The 16,922-nt window shown below is 39.5% G+C and overlaps 1 protein-coding gene across 1 annotated transcript; it reads left to right on the top strand.

The window, feature by feature from the left end:
- The first annotated feature begins 1,277 nt into the window (after positions 1–1,277).
- fgf3 (fibroblast growth factor 3) lies at positions 1,278–4,484 on the top strand. Its single transcript, XM_038294093.1, has 3 exons — positions 1,278–1,891; positions 2,904–3,007; positions 3,381–4,484. The coding sequence occupies exons 1-3, from the start codon at positions 1,648–1,650 to the stop codon at positions 3,774–3,776; spliced, it is 744 nt and encodes a 247-aa protein (XP_038150021.1). The 5' UTR covers positions 1,278–1,647; the 3' UTR covers positions 3,777–4,484.
- The last annotated feature ends 12,438 nt before the right edge of the window (positions 4,485–16,922 follow it).

The following is a 16,922-nucleotide window of genomic DNA, read 5'->3' as shown; positions in this document are numbered from 1 at the left end:
TAAGAGTAAAAATACTCATTCCATTGGCAAATTATCTTTTACCTACTCAGATTTATGGTAAATACACTTAATTCAAGACATTTTTGTTCATTTCTAGATGGTTTTTGGAGTGAAGACATTTTCCTGAGCTCTCTGTTCTGCTGTGCACACACTGGACTGGAAAGAAATCGAAATCTAGATAAATATTTTTTTCATAAAATAAGTGCATCTTTTCTTGGATTGAGGAAGTTAAAGAGACATCTTGCCAATGGAACAAGACAATTTACACTTTAAATAATAAAACACAATCACATTGTCTTATTTCTAGTGCAAATAATCTAATTATCTTATTTTAAGTGTAAAATACTCATTCCATTGGCAAAATATCTAATTTATCTGCTCAAATTAAGGATACATACACTTCATTTATTTCTAGATTGTTTTTCCAGTGAAGCAAAAAAAATTTATCTAAATATTTTTTTCTTAAAATAAGTGAATTTTTTTGTCTTGAATTGAGCAGATAAGAGAGTAACTTTGCCAATGCGACTGCACAATTTACATTTAAACAAGAAAAAAACAACAACTGCAGTCTCTTCTTTCAAGTGCATAATAACTAATTATTTTAATGGTAAAAGGCTCATTCTAATGGGGTATAATCTTATTTTCCTACTCAAATTAAGGGTAAATCCACTTATTTTTGCTTAGGAGGTTGCTGCAGTGTGGATTTCTCTGCAGGTTGAATGAGCAGCAGACCTGAGGTCAGGTGACTTTCAAACATTTAGGAAAGACACACAGTTTGGAGTAAAAGTTTTCAGAGTTGGAGATGAAAGCAGCAGCAGCTGTAGCCGCAGCTGTAACTGCAGCAGTAGCAGCAGCTGCAGTGTTATTCCTCACAGGCAGCAACTGCAGCAGCTTCAGTGTTATTCCTCATCTGCAGCAACTGCAGCAGCTGTAGCCGCAGCAGCAGCTGCAGTTGCTGCAGCTGTATTTTTAGACATCCAAAATTGGTGCTGTGAGGATGCACCAGCCACAGCAGCAACTGCAGCAGTTGCAGTGTTATTCCTCACCTGCAGCAGCTACAGCAGCAGCAGTGTTATTCCGCAACTGCAGCAGCTGCAGCGTTATCCCTCACCTGCTGCAGCAGTAGCAGCAACTGCAGCGGCAGTAGCTGCAGCATCTGCAGCAGGGTTATTCCTAGCCTGCAGCAGCTGCAGCAGCTGCAGTGTTATTCCTCACCTGCTGCTGCGGCTGGCGCAGCCTCAGAGCGCCTGTATAATTTAGGATGTCTAATTTGCTCTTTTAGGAGATTCCAGGAGAGGAGTTCAGAGAGGAGAGCTGTTCCGCACTTTGCCACTATGTAATTTTATCCTCGCCGCTTGTCTCTCACTTCACACAGGGCTAATACCTTTTGCCTCCCCTCTCCTTTGTACCAATTGGTCGAAGTTCAGCCTATTGTCGCCACAAGCTTCTTTTATATGTGCGCTCAGTCTGAGGCGAGGCTCTCACTCAGCTGCACAGGAGGATCCCGAGCCGCGCGCCGGCTGCGCTGTCACACATGTCCGCTGGAGCTCTGCAGCCTTAGGGGCCCCACACTTTGATGGGACCCGGAGGGCCGCTCGAATATCGTCTGATTCTTTGCAGCAGCTGTTCCCCGCCGACCATGCCACGATGCTGATGTTTCCCCTGCTGCTGTTGGCAAGTCTGCTGGATCCCGTTTGGCCCCGGGCCCGTTGCTCGCCAGGCCAGATTTGTGACCCTCGGCAGCGGAGAGACGCCGGGGGCCGCGGGGGAGTGTATGAGCACCTCGGAGGAGCGCCGAGGCGCAGGAAACTTTACTGCGCCACTAAATATCATTTACAGATCCATCCCAGCGGGAGGATAGATGGATCCCTGGAGGAAAACAACCCGTTCAGTAAGAACTCATTCTCTTTTATTGCTTTATTTAAAACTCAAGGTGACCCGCACTTCTGCGCGCTGAAACTTCTCTAAATCTTTCAAACCGCACTTTTAAATTATAAATTTAATTTGATAGAAACGCCCAGCAGCTGCTGCTACTTTTGGCTGTTTTATTTTTATTTCAGGCTTCATCACTAAAAGGTTTTATTCACTGATTCATTTCTCACTGCGTGGAAATCTCAGGCAGGATAAAAGGCGCAGACTTAACGGATGTGTTCATCTAATGAGACTGTTAAAGCGACTCTATGGCGCTAAATGCGCCTTTGATCAAAACTGCCAATAAACAGGCTACCCCACAGAGAGAAACTCAAACCCTCTCTATCACAAACTTTTCAATCAACTACTAATTCACTTATTTAAAGATTTGAAATATTTTATATATATATAGGCTATATATATATATATATATATATATATATAGGCTATATATATATATATATATATATATATATATATATATATATATATATATATATATATATATATATATATATATATATATATATATATATATATATATATATATATATATATATATATATATCACAGTAAAAATTTACAGTTTTTGGCATTTAGTTAATCATATTTAGAGATTGTAAGGGCCCTTGACTGACAGGGGGGCCGCAAACGAAGAGGAAAGATTTGTCATGCTCTATTTTTCAAATAAAAAATAGAAAATCCAGCATTGAAATGAATTATTTTTGTGTTCTCCCTTGTTTTTAAGCATTAATAAAGCATGAATATATTGACCAAAAGGTCAATGTCTGTCACCCAGAATTTTACACCAATAAAAATAAATGCATCCTTATTGGTCGGGGCCCAATATCAATTCCTGGCGGCACCACTGGTAGGACTTAAAACAAATATGCAACTAAATTAACTAAATAAATAAATAGATTGCATTTTTTTTTTTTACATATATGTACATTTCCTCAAGTTTTGACTTTATTTACTCTGTTTGTCTGCAGGCATCATGGAGATCACAGCAGTGGACGTGGGTGTGGTGGCCATAAAAGGGCTTTTTTCAGGCAAATATCTGGCCATGAACGAAAAGGGAAGGCTGTACGCCTCGGTCAGTATGCATACAGCATCCTTATACTCTTCATGTTCTCTATGTTAGAGGCTAGAACTCTATATGCACAGAGATTTGCCCCAAATGTTCCAGTTCTGATAAACTGAGCGGGATTTTAAGTCCTCAGTATCACTAAAAACTAACTGTAATTTTCTATAGTTTTGATTTCTCATTTGCTTCTTGATGAACTCTGATTTATAAGTGGATGAATTTGGAAAAACATTTCAAATCATGCTGTCTAAAGATTTAAAGTTTAAACTAAGTTATTTATTTATTAATTTTTTTGCCTCTGATGTTCAAATGGAAATGTAGAAGAAGAAAGACTCGCATAAAAAACCCCTGCTCATTCCTTCTCTCCTCTTCTTTTTTTCAGGAGGTTTTCAACAAAGAATGTGAGTTTGTGGAGCGTATCCATGAGCTGGGGTACAACACATATGCATCACGGCAACACTTCACAGAGCAGCCCCTGCCGCCGGGAACTGGTGGTGGCAACAGCAAGCGGAGAGCCACCGTCAAGAGACAATGGTACATTTCCATCAACGGCAAGGGGCGGCCACGGCGAGGCTTTAAAACGCGGAGCACTGATAAAGCCTCGCTCTTTTTGCCTCGGGTGCTAGGCAACAAGGACCACGAGATGGTGAGGAAGCTGAGGGACATCCAAGGTGCGCATCATGGGCATCAGCAGGGGCGGCGCGGGGGACGCCGCAGACGGCGGCACCGTGCTAGGAAGAGCGGAGGCCAGCAGCCAGATGACTCCGCAGACTTTTAGAGGAGGGACTTCGTCTCCTAGCGCTCTGCATCCTCCTGGATCCAGGAACTGGGCACATACTGCAGCTGGAGGAGGATGTGGGATTATGGCTTGGATTCTAAATTCCCCGACTGCTGGAATATTTTGTCGGTGTGCAGAGATGGAGGATAATTCATTCAATAAGGAAGAGAGACTCAAAGGCCACCGACTGGATGCTGGTATTCTGCCTTTATCCGTTATCCGGAGCTTTGGACAACGCCTCCTCTGCTGCACCGTCTGTTAAACTAGAAATGCAAATGTTGTGTGAAGAAGCGAGTTAAGATGCTGTACTGTCCGTCCTGCTCCCCCCGGCTGCCCTGCACGACGGCCCCCCCAGCAGCATCACAGCTTTATGTTTGTAAGAATCAAAGTAATATTTTGTTATTAACTGCTATTAATGGTTATGGATGCTGATGGCAGGACTGAACAGGGAGAAGCACTTTTTTGTCTTTTTCACATTAAGAAGCGAATGGAGATCAGTGTGAGACCGGAGCAACTGCAATGTTCTCCCCATGTGATCGTCTACTGTGTATAAACAGAAAGAAGTACTTTGTATATTTTACTAATGATATGAATATTTATTTGTCGTCTAAGTTGTAAGTTATTGATGAGACTGTTTCCACATTTCACCTGCCGCCCGCTTCCATCATAAAGAACATAATGGTACCGACCCAAAGAGGAAAAAACGAACCCTGGCTGGTTTATTACAACTTCTCCATTTCCTGATGTTCTATGAGCAGAAATGCAGCTTTTGAAGCATATTTTACATGTCGGGTCATTTTAGAATTCATCGTTTCTTCTGCTTCTGGTAAAAACCTCTTCAGAGCTTCAACTCATTTTTTATCAACTTTAAAACTAAGAACAGTTAGTGGAACTGTTACGCATTTAAAAGTCAGAAATAGGGCTGCAACTAATGTTGATTTGCAAATTGATTAAACTGTCGGTTATTTTCTTGATTAATCGATTCATTTAAATTCAGTTTATTTCTATAGCTCCAATTCACATCAAGTCATCTCAAGGCAGTGACAGTGGAGAGAAAAAACTCCTTTTGAATGGGTAGAAACCTGAGCGGCCTTAGATTAATAATCCGATAGTCAAATGTTCCTCAAAGTAGACTTTTAACAGAATTAAAACAGGGGAAAATGAAACGTTTCCACTTAAGGAGTTTTGGTTAGAGCAGATTGACAGATGAAAAAGATTTTTACCTTAAATATAAAATGTTTATATATTATTTTCTAAAATCTTGGTATAATCCCTGCTCTCAGTGGGTCGCTCTGTCAGCTAAAGGCATGTTTCAGAGTCTCTATACTCCAATTAACGATTAATCCCATTAATTGTTTCTGCCCTGGTCAGAACAGTAATTAACTACAAGACTCATTGTTCATAATTTAAAGATTCTTTAAACCAAATCTGAGGAAAACGAATGGCTTAAATGACCTATGTGGCCTAATGAGAAGAGGGCGGCCATCGTTCTCACAGAGTGCTGCACAGAGAAGACCATCGGACTTCAATTCACCGGCCGCAGCAGCACAACTCCTTTGGAAGTTCAGGTTTTGCCTTTTTCCCATCTATAGGCAGCAGCATATAAAGCCTTGTCATCCTATACCTGCAGGCAGGGGAGGCTTCCTGGCCAGAACAAAAGTTCCTCCCAGGGGGGGCCTGGGAATCGATGCCGCCTGAGACTTTAAGGCAGTTTTTTGAAAAGCCGACCAAAAGCTGCCGTGGATAAACAAGGCTGGCCCTCCTGAAAGCACAAACGGTATCATACAAAGTGTTACACCTTGCTGCACCTTGTTATGAATGCCACACTCTAGTATTACTCAGCAGGAATGCAGGACCGGAGAGAGGTGAGGGCCTTTTGTGGCCCCTGTCCGAAAGCCATCTGTCTGAGGGACGTTTCCCTCTGGGATTGCTCTCTGAATTCATCATGAAGGATTTAAGCAACAGAGCAACAGAGATCTGTAATTATCTGAGCGTTTTTATTATCTCAGTCAGTCATTTAAAACAGCAGTGGTGCTTCTTTCAACAGGAAACACATGAAGATGCTGTTTTCTTCATTATTTTGCATCCATAGCAACAGTTTGATGATCCAGATGTAAGAATCCTTTAGTGCTGAAGCTCATGCTGGTGAGCAGCGGCTGGAGAAGGGACATTGGTTTGTAAACAGTGACCTCTACAGGCAGCAATTAGTCATGTTTTTTTTAAGTTTATTTGATAATTAATTTGATTTTTTTTCTTATTTTTATTTTTGGGATCAGTTCAAAGGAATTCCATAAAAACCCAAATAATAAATTGATTTAATAAACATTTACATCTGCAGAAAACAGACAATTAGTGATTTATTCCTACGTAGAAGCCCAACCCAGCCCACCCTGCAACTTTTTGAAAGCTGGACCTCACAAACAAAGTGGCGCATCCACAAATTATTTTATTTTTTATTATGCTTTTTTTTGAAAAACAAAATGCATTTTATAAAATTAATATTTGCTACTTCATAGCACAGCAGCTATTCCAAAATATTGACTATGGAGCAAATACCATTTCTGAATCTAGTTGTCATAAATCTGTCTTCTATAAGCTTTCTTTTTGAGCTGAGAACTCAACAGACAGACGATGAATGCATGCACTGAATGCTCAGACATTTTAAGCTCCAAATTGCAGCTGCCACCCTGTGAAATTTAAAACCCCTAACCCTTGGCATAATTTCATTGCTCACCTGCAACCTGAAACCACAATTACTGAGAGCAACATAAACAACAAAATAAACAGGAAGCAGCTTCCAAATGTGTTTGTGGCTCAAAGACCAGAAAAGTCTAACTCCCACTTTGTTTAGCTTATAAAAGAAAAAGCTTGCAGAACCATGGACAGCGACGGAAAAACCTCAGGTTGTCTACGCTTTGAAAAGAAATCTCTCCAGAATCCTGGAAGTGATTCAAGCAACATTACTGTCATCTGACCAGGCGTCCATCATGGATCTGGGAGGATTTTTGTTTTTTATTAAACATCTGGTATAACCCCCCCTCAACCCCAGCCCCCACCACCACCATACCAGCGTTTTAGCAGATAAGGAATCTGAAAACTTTTACAGAGTTTTTCCAAATATTTTAGTTCACTTTTGACCAGAGGTGTCAAGTAGCAAAGTAAATACTTTGTTACGTTACCGAAGTGAAAATGTTGCATATCTATACTTTACTGGAGTACACTGCAAATATTACCTAGAAATAAGTAAAAAATTATTAAATCAAGTGTATTAACCCTTCATTTTAGAAGGTTAATGGGATGATTTGCCAATAGAATGAGATTATTAATAAAATTATTTTTAATCTTAAAATGATATAATTAGATAATATGCACTTGTAATAAGACAATGCAGTTGCTTTTTCTTATTTTAAATGTAAATTGTCTTGTTCCATTATAAAAGTGTCTCACCTACCTCCTCAATTCAAGATAAAATGACTTGTTTATATTTCCATTTTTTGCAGTGTAATTATTTAAGACAACTTTTTACTTCTACACCTTATATTTTAAAAATAGTTTAATAGCTTTATTTCATTTAAGCTCATTTTCATTATGGCCTGTTGGTATTTAGAAAAATAAAAACCATCAAAAATAATTAGTTTAATTCAGATATTTAATTTCTTTGTGGTTGGACTCCGTGTTGCCCCAACTTGTTGCTCACCACATACCAAAATAAATCGTTTTTCGAGATGATGCTGAGTTAAATGTGACGCTGTTACCATTAGTTATAAAACAATGAAGTGTAAGGAAGTTATCATCCAGAGTTGTAGAAAAATGGTCCTTTAATAGAGTAGAGCAGTAAAGCTTCTGGCCTTAACAGTTTTTCCTGCATTACTTTTACTTTTACACTTTAATTAGTTTTAAAAATGCTACTTTTACACTTTTACTGAAGTAAAAAAGCAGAAGTTGATCCTCTAACTTCTACAAAAGTGTTTTTAAACAGCAGGATTTATACAGGAGGAATAAACTTTTTGACACATCTGCTTTTGACCAAATAATCTCAGATGGTCAAAAGGTCAACCAAGCAGTAACCCGGATGGTGGGATGGATCACATGTGGTTTAGTTTATCACACTTCTGGACATGCAATGATCAAGCAGCCCTTCTGGTTCCGGAGACGATGATGGGTTTGGCTAAATGTTTGAGGACTGGCTACTTCTCAGCTCTTCGGGTCGTCAATACTCCCAGTTTGAATACTTTCCACTGTTTAGGTTACAGAAGTACTCCTTTGCAAGAAAAGCAGGTCATGGCTTTAGCCTCTGGTCCTCCATGTTGAGTGTCTGTTCTCAGAAAACCTCAAACATCTTCATTTTCTCTGCACTTTTTACAGCAAAGAAAAAGATGAAGTGATACAGTAGCACCTTCTGAGCGGAAGTGTACCTCAGAAAACAGGATCTGCCTGATCAAAGCAGAGCAGGAAGGATCAAAGGTTTACTCAGACTATAATTCAACATAAAGACAAATAACAGCTCTGTCATATCAGAAAGTTAGCAAAAGAGGCTTTAAGGTCAGAAAAATGCAGCTTTCAAAATAACAAGCTCTAAGCAGATATTAAACATTCTTTTTTTCAAATATGTACAGTAATCTTAACCGTTGGGTTTTTATTAGCGTTAAAATGATTCACTGAAATAAAAGAACTATAAAGCTAACTGTTATAATTATTCTATTAGCCGGTTATTAGATGATAAAAAATCAAAGGAAAAGTTCAGTCGTAGTCAAGATTCAAACGTCTGAAAGTTCTTTAAATCTGAAATGATTCCATCCTGTTCAGTAAATGATCAGTGTTTTTAATTCAGAGTAATTTTCATGTGAATGTGCTTTACTGGAGGCATCCATGTTTGTCAAAGAACACTACTGCCACCTACTGGTTTGTGACGTCACGGTGCGGTATCGGCTGTTGATCAAGTCCCAGTGCTGTATCTGGTGTTTGTCACAACGCGCTATTATCCAAGTCATCTTGAAATCATTCTTCTTCCAAATGTTGGCTACATATTATGTGTTTTTTCTCTGGCCAGAAGTTCGATGGCAAATCCTCCCTCTTCAAGTTGGCGATCCAACGACCAACCCGTCCGTGGAGGATCAGGAATCAGAAAGGTGGAATAACTTTTTTTTTTCACTTTTACCCGATGTATTCCAGCATCCAGCTGCCATGCACGTGGGCATTGTCAGTTTCACTGCAAAAATGGCCGCTGCAGACTCAGTGATCGCGATGAAAATTATTATTTTTAGTTTTTTACTGATTAATGCTAAATTCATTAAATCACTGTGAATGTATTATTTTTACGTATAAATAATGATCCAATAATTATTCCTCGCTGACTGACTTTTAATTTAAACTCTCCTCAATTAAAGCACTTGGGATGAGTTTCATTATAAATAGCTGACCTACATTATGAACAGGACAAAAAAACATGATTAGTTGTAGAACATCAGAAAGCTGTTATAGAGAACAAAAAATCTTACTCAAATTTCAGGACTGACAATAATTCCCTTATGATGAACCATTTACCTAAATTCCTTTTAAAGGAGATCTTCTGAATTCCCTCCCAGGGCAGAGAGAAATCTTGGTGACAGTCAGAGGTCACCTGGTGTTTCCTGACCTTTTACTTTCCACGCACCTTGCTCCTCTGCTCCTCAACTAAAATGTTGAGCAACGCTTTGAGGAAAATCCTGCATTCAGGTGTTTCTGAAATGTTTAGTCCATAGGCGGTTCTACACAGGGGCCAACGGGGGCCAGTGCCCCTGTAGATGATGTCCTGGCCCCTGTTATGGCCCCTGTACTGAAGACATAATACTGAAAGAAGTTCTAATGATGATCTGCGCTGGAAAAGACATGGTTACTGATGGTGACTTTCTCTTTTTTTTTCTTAATAAATTCTGTTTTACTAATGATTTAAAAACAATAAGGTGAAAGCTTCAGTGGGATTGAGATAGGATCCCAGTTTTCTTCTGCTAAATGTTTTTTTCAAAACAAATTTAAAAAAGATACTAGTAATATAATAGTTTGATTATCTTTAAAACCACAATATCAATATTAACATGTAGTGAATCATTAGTAAGTCGTTATTATTTTCTCAGTTTCTAGTTCTTTGAATTTTTAATCCATTTTATAATAGCCAGTCTACAGAGTGAGCGGTGTAACGGGGGAGCAGAGGAGCCAGGTGTGTGAAAGGTGAGGAAAAACCAGGAAAGGAACCAGACAGAATAGCAGCAGCTGTTAAACTAGCAAAGAAAAACGTTTCATTCAGGCAATTATTTTACATTTATCATGGAAGTCATTTTGGCACAAAAGAGAAAACTAATTTCATGAAAACTGATTGAAAGGTTTCCATGAAATGAGTTGATTTAAAAGCTCTAATTGGTTGGGGTATTCTTCTAAACAAAGCCTGCTTTTTGCTGTTTCACAGTGAAATGAATCTTGTCTGTGCAGACAGCTCTCTGAGTGCTCAGCCCCCCTAAACCTCTCCTCCTAGGACCGCCCCTGCCTCTCCCTCTTTAGACTGCTGTTAGCATAATTAGCATTGATGATGTGTGAGTTTCTTACACCTTAATATTAGCTGCCTGTTGCGCGTCAGAACTGATGTTTTAATCTAATTAGGCCAGTTTCTCTGTCAGGATATCCAGTGATGATCTTCATTCTGTACGTGAAATAGATGTGGGAATGAGAGCAGCGTCCTTCAGCTAAGAACAGAGTGGAATAATTTGATAAGGCTGAATCCATGGATTCTAATCATCTGCTGACATGTGTAATGTGATGAAATAATGAGGTAATGATGTGATGATGTGTTAGACTGGAGATTTATAAAATGCCTTTTTAACTGTTAATCTGGGCCACTTCCTGAGAGGTGAGTCCAGAGGTGAGCAGCTGCCTTCTGCAACTCTAAAAAACTTCTCTGATCTGAGTAAGATTATAATTTCTATCAGAATCTGTTGTAATGCTTCCTGCTTATTTATTACATCTAAGTTACGAAGTGTTATTTAAAGAGTGATTTCTGTTCAGCGGAAAGAACTGGAGAGAGAAAGCTTTGAGGTGCAGACAGAGAGCCTAACTTTAACACTGGCAATTAGAAAATGGATTTTAAATTCAACTAGAAACTGAAAAAAAAAGATAAATAATCACTCAGTAAATGTAAATATTGAATTTTTTGTTTTTTACTGTAAAAAGTGCAAAAGTGTGTTTTCAAAACTGGGCAAGAGATTGAAATATATTAAGAGAGCTGCATGAAAGGAAATTTCTATTCAATTAGGCTTCATTAAAATTCTGTCTCATTAGGTGAATATACATTCAGATTTTAGGAATTTTACATATTTTTGACTGAATTTAAGTTAAAATTACTATTTTCTATCAGATCTGAATTAGAACTCAAGATAAATTCAGCTGTAAAAGTTTTTCTTTTTATTTGTTTTGAAAAAACATTTAGCAGAAGGGAACTGGGATCCTATCTCAATCCCACTGAAGCTTATTGTTTTTAAATCATTAATAAAACAGAATTTGTAAAGAAAAAAAAGAGAAAGTAACTATCAGCAACCATGTGTGTTCATCATTAGAACCTCTTTCAGTATTATGCCTTCAGTACAGGGGCCATAACAGGAGCCAGGACACGATCTACAGGGGCACTGGCCCCCGTTGGCCCCTGTCTAGAACCTCCTATGGACTAAACATTTCAGAAACACCTGAATGAAGCATTTTCCTCAAAGCGTTGCTCAACATTTTAGATAAGGAGCTCCATCAATTCAATTCAATTCAATTCAGTTTATTTATATAGCGCCAAATTCACAACACATGTCATCTCAAGGCACTTTACAGTTCAACCAGATCAAATTGATACAAAGTTTTCTATCTAAGGAAAACCAGTTGATTGCATTGACTCATTGACTCAAATACAATCCCCCACACTAAGCATGCTTGTAGCGACAGTGGAGAGGAAAAACTCCCTTTTAACAGGAAGAAACCTCCAGCAGAACCAGGCTCAGTGTGAGCGGCCATCTGCCGAGGCCGACTGGGGTTCAAGGAGACAGAAGCAGAGATACAAAAAGCAGCTGTAAAAGGCGGCCCCGTCCAGGAAACACACAGCCAGGCAGACGAGCTCCAAGGCAGCTCCCATGCCAGAGGACGAAGAAAGCACATCCACTCAGTCACGGTCAGAGAAACAGGACCACACTGGAAAACAGGCCGATCTCCAACATCTATAAACAAGGGTGTTGATAGAAGCAGCACAGCTGATGTTTCTTTCCAGGATGACGTCACAGCCAAACAGGAACAGACGAGGCAAAGCTACTCTGAGGAAAAGCAGAGAGAGCAGAAGGTTAGAGATTGAACTAACAGATTCTGCAGAATAGGAGAACAGAGAGAGAATGAAGCAGAATGATGAAATGGGGGTCCCTATGTCCTCCAAAAGTCTAAGCCTATAGCAGCATAACTATAGAGATAGCTCAGGATAACCTGAGCCACTCTAACTATAAGCTTTATCAAAAAGGAAAGTTTTAAGCCTAGCCTTAAAAGTAGACAGGGTGTCTGCCTCACGGACTAAAACTGGTAGTTGGTTCCACAGGAGAGGAGCCTGATAACTAAAAGATCTGCCTCCCATTCTACTTTTAGAAATTCTAGGAACCACTAGTAAACTTGCAGATTGAGAGCGAAGTGCTCTGTTAGGAACATAAGGAACAATCAGATCTCTGATATAAGATGGAGCTTGGCCATTTAAGGCTTTATATGTGAGAAGGAGGATTTTAAATTCTATTCTTGATTTAACAGGAAGCCAATGAAGAGAAGCCAGGATAGGCGAGATATGATCTCTCTTTTTAATTTTCATTAGAACTCTGGCTGCAGCATTTTGGATCAGCTGAAGGCTTTTAACTACAGTTTGTGGACTTCCTGATAGTAAAGAATTACAATAGTCCAGCCTTGAAGTAACAAATGCATGGACTAGTTTCTCAGCATCACCCCTGGACAGGATATTTCTAATTTTTGCAATGTTCCTCAGATGAAAGAAGGAAATTCTAGAAACCTCTTTGATGTGGGATTTAAATGACAGGTCCTGATCAAAAACAACACCAAGATTTTTTACTTTATTATCTGAAATCAGTTTAATCCCATCCAAATGAAGTGACTGGCTAATCAGTTTCTTTTTCAGAGACTCTGGTCCAAAGACTATAACTTCTGTTTTGTCTGCATTCAGAAGCAGAAAGTTAAGAGTCATCCAGGTTTTTATGTCTTCAAGACATGCCTGTAATCTATGTAATGGGTTAGCTTCATCTGGATTTATAGACAGATATAGCTGGGTATCATCAGCATAACAGTGGAAATTAATCCCATGCTGTCTAATAATTCTACCAATTGGGAGCATGTATAAAGTAAAGAGAATTGGTCCTAGCACTGATCCCTGTGGTACTCCACAGGTAACCTTTGAGCGTGTTGAAGATCTATCATTAACATGAACAAACTGAATTCGATCAGATAGATAAGATTTAAACCAGTCTAGTGCTGTTCCTTTAATTCCAACAAAATATTCAAGTCTTTCTAAAAGAATATTATGGTCAACTGTATCAAATGCAGCACTAAGATCCAACAGGACGAGCACAGATACAAGTCCATTATCTGAGGCCATGAGAATATCATTAGTGACTTTCACCAGAGCTGTTTCAGTGCTATGATGAGCTCTAAAGCCAGACTGAAACTCTTCAAAAAGTTCATTATGGTGGAAGTGATCGCAAACTTGTTTGGCAACTACTTTCTCAAGAATTTTGGATAAGAAAGGAAGATTGGATATAGGTCTATAATTGACCAAGTCATCTGGGTCAAGAGACGGTTTCTTAAGCAGAGGTTTAATTACAGCAACCTTAAAAGCTTTAGGTACATATCCCTGTAACAGAGATAGATTAATCACATCTAAAATGGAGGAGGAGATCAAAGGGAATACCTCCTTAAATAACCTGGTTGGAACTGGATCTAACATACAAGTTGAAGGCTTAGATGAAGACAATAATTTTGCTAATTCAGAGAGTTCAACTGGATCAAAGCAGTCTAAACCCAGTTCAGATTCCATGACTACCTCAGGTACAATCGCGGATAGAGGAGTGCTTATGATCTTATTTTTAATAAGATCAATCTTATTTATAAAGAATCCCATAAAGTCATTGCTGCTAAGAGCAGGTGGAATGGACGGTTCAACAGAGCTATGGCTCTGGGTGAGTTTGGCAACTGTATTAAAAAGAAATCTAGGATTATTCTTATTCTCCTCTATTAATGAGGAGAAGTATGCTGCTCTTGCTTTACAAAGGGTCCTCTTATACAGCAGTAAACCATTTTTCCAGACTAGGAAGGACTCTCGCAGGCCTGTGGAGCGATATTTTCTCTCCAGTTTCCTAGCATTTTGCTTCAAAGTACGCAGCTCTGCATTAAACCAAGGAGCAAGCTTTCTATTTTTAACGGTTTTCATTTTCAAAGGAGCTGCGTTGTCTAAGGCAATACGCAGAGAACTAGCAACCCCATCAACAAAATCATCAACCTGTGAAGGGGAATAAGCTAAACTTTTGCACTCTGCAGCACTGCTCAGTGACACAGAGGAGAGAGAAAGTGAAGCAGATTCTTTAAAATTTATAACTGCACTATCTGATAAAGATCTACTAAAATTGAACCTTCTTTTGGGGGAGGAGAACTCTGTTAAAGTAATCCTGAAGGTTATTAGAAAGTGGTCAGAGAGGACAGGGTTGTGAGGAAATACTGTTATTTCTTCACATTCTATGCCGTATGTCAGCACAAGATCCAAAGTATGAAGATGAGAATGCGTGGGACTATTCACATTTTGAACAAAGCCAATAGTGTCTAAGATAGCATTAAAGGCTGCTCTTAAGCTATCGCCTTCAATGTCAGCATGGATGTTAAAATCTCCCACTATGATGACCCTGTCAGTATTTAATACCAAATCAGAAAGGAACTCTGAAAACTCATCTAAAAATTCAGAGTAAGGACCTGGTGGACGATACAAAGTTACAAAAAGAAGAGGTTTTCTTGCCTTGAAATTTGGATCAGGGAAATTAAGGGTTAAATGTTCAAAAGAGTTGTAGGTATTAACTGTTTTGGGAGTAATCAGTAAGTCAGACTGGAAGATTGTTGCTACTCCTCCTCCTCGCCCAGAACTTCTGGGGATGTGAAAATTTAAATAGCTTGAAGGAGTTGCCTCATTTATGCTCACATAATCCTCTTGCTGCAGCCAGGTTTCTGTAAGGCAAAACAAGTCAATGTGATTATCACAAATCAAGTCATTAACTAGTAGACTTTTAGAGGAAAGCGATCTTATGTTAAACAGACCGCATTTAATTGTTTTAACTTTTTCCCCAATTTGAGTTATTTTGATTTTAATTAGATTATCATGATTTACTCCTTTGGGAATCTTTGCTAATTTATTAGATTTTGGTCGTGGGCAAGACACTGTCTGGATGGAGTAAAGAGTGGGTAACAGTAGAGAAGCTGCAGAGATGTGTGTTAAACTACAACTCTGCTTCCTGGTCTGCACCCTGGGTGGTCAGGGTTTTGGAGGACTAATAAATGTGGCCAGATTCCTAGAAAGAAGAGCTGCACCATCCAAAGTGGGATGGATGCCGTCTCTCCGAATCAGACCAGGCTTTCCCCAAAAGGATTGCCAATTATTAATGTAGCCCACGTTGTTTTCAGGGCACCACCTAGACAACCAGCGGTTGAATGACGACATGCGGCTAAACATGTCATCACTGGTCAGATCAGGGAGGGGACCAGAGAAAATTACGGAGTCCGACATTTTTTTGGCAAACTTACACACCGAAGCAACACTAATTTTAGTGACCTCCGATCGGCGTAACCGGGTGTCATTACCACCAGCGTGAATAACAATCTTACTGTATTTAACCTTATCCTTAGCCAGTAGTTTCAGGTAGGATTTGATGTCGCCCGTTCTGGCCCCCGGCAAACATTTGACTATGGTCCCTGGTGTCTCTAATGCCACGTTTCTGACTATGGAGCTGCCAATCACCAGAGTGGGCTTCTCAGTGGGTGTGTCACTGAGTGGGGAAAACCGGTTAGAAACGTGAACGGGTTGGTGGTGACCAGTGGGCAGAGATCCACGACTACGCTTTCTGCGTACAGTTACCCAATCGCCTGGCTGCTCAGGCACTTTTGGAGGACAGCTACGTGGGGGGCCTACTTCAACAGCCTGAAGCCTGGATTCTAACTCTGACACCCTCGCCTCCAAAGCTACAAAAATACTACACTTATTACACATCCCATTATCACTAAAGGAGGCAGAGGAATAACTGAACATCTGACACAGAGAGCAGGAGAGAGGAGAGGAAGAAGGAAGAGTTGGAAAAGAGTCAAGGGAGGGAGAGAGAGAAGCCATAGCAATGCTAAGCTAGCGCTAGCCTAGGCTAGCTACTCCTTGCTATCAGAAATAAAACCGTGTGTAACTGACAAGTGCTCAGTAGAAAAGTGCAGCAGAAGGTGCTATGTTTTAAAGTAGTCAGTTAGAGTTACTTAGATACAGAGATATCACAGAGAAAATAACTTAACTTCAGATGGAGATCCTCTGAACAGCTGCACACTCAGTTAATCCAAACAGGAAGTGAACAGGTCCAAACAGCTAATTCTATTACTGTATTACATCAGGCTGCTTTACTGTTTGTTTATGATCATTTCTGATGAACCAGACAGAATGAGTGTATAGTTTTTACAATGTCACTTTTTTTAACTGTAAAAAGTTCATAGAGTATTAAAAGTGATATTTTAGGGGTGCTTTGGTTGAAATGAGGGTTGCCCAGCAGCCCCAGAATAGGTCCAACCTTCTGTAACAGTCGTCTCTATTTAGCTCTGCCATTGTTTGCTCTGCGACATGATTTCCCCTCCACCAGTCTTAAGTGGCGCTTTTTTCATTTAGCTGAATTGGACCTGTGTTTTTTCCTGTTATTGTTCATTTATAGATCTGTCTCCTGTCTCAACCACGCAGTCTGTTCACTTGGCTGTTTCCTATTTTACATCCTTCAATACATAAATTAGGATATTCTGCTGCTGATAATGAAAGCTTCACACAAAGACTTTTTTTCTCCCATTATAATAAACTTTTATTAACATATTTTTCAA

Source organism: Cyprinodon tularosa, unplaced genomic scaffold (assembly GCF_016077235.1).
Source record: "Cyprinodon tularosa strain WSP-4 unplaced genomic scaffold, ASM1607723v1 ctg1095, whole genome shotgun sequence".
In the NCBI taxonomy this organism is placed as follows: Eukaryota; Metazoa; Chordata; class Actinopteri; order Cyprinodontiformes; family Cyprinodontidae; genus Cyprinodon; species Cyprinodon tularosa.
Note: the sequence above shows the minus strand (reverse complement) of the source record. Positions and strands in the feature narration are given on the sequence as shown.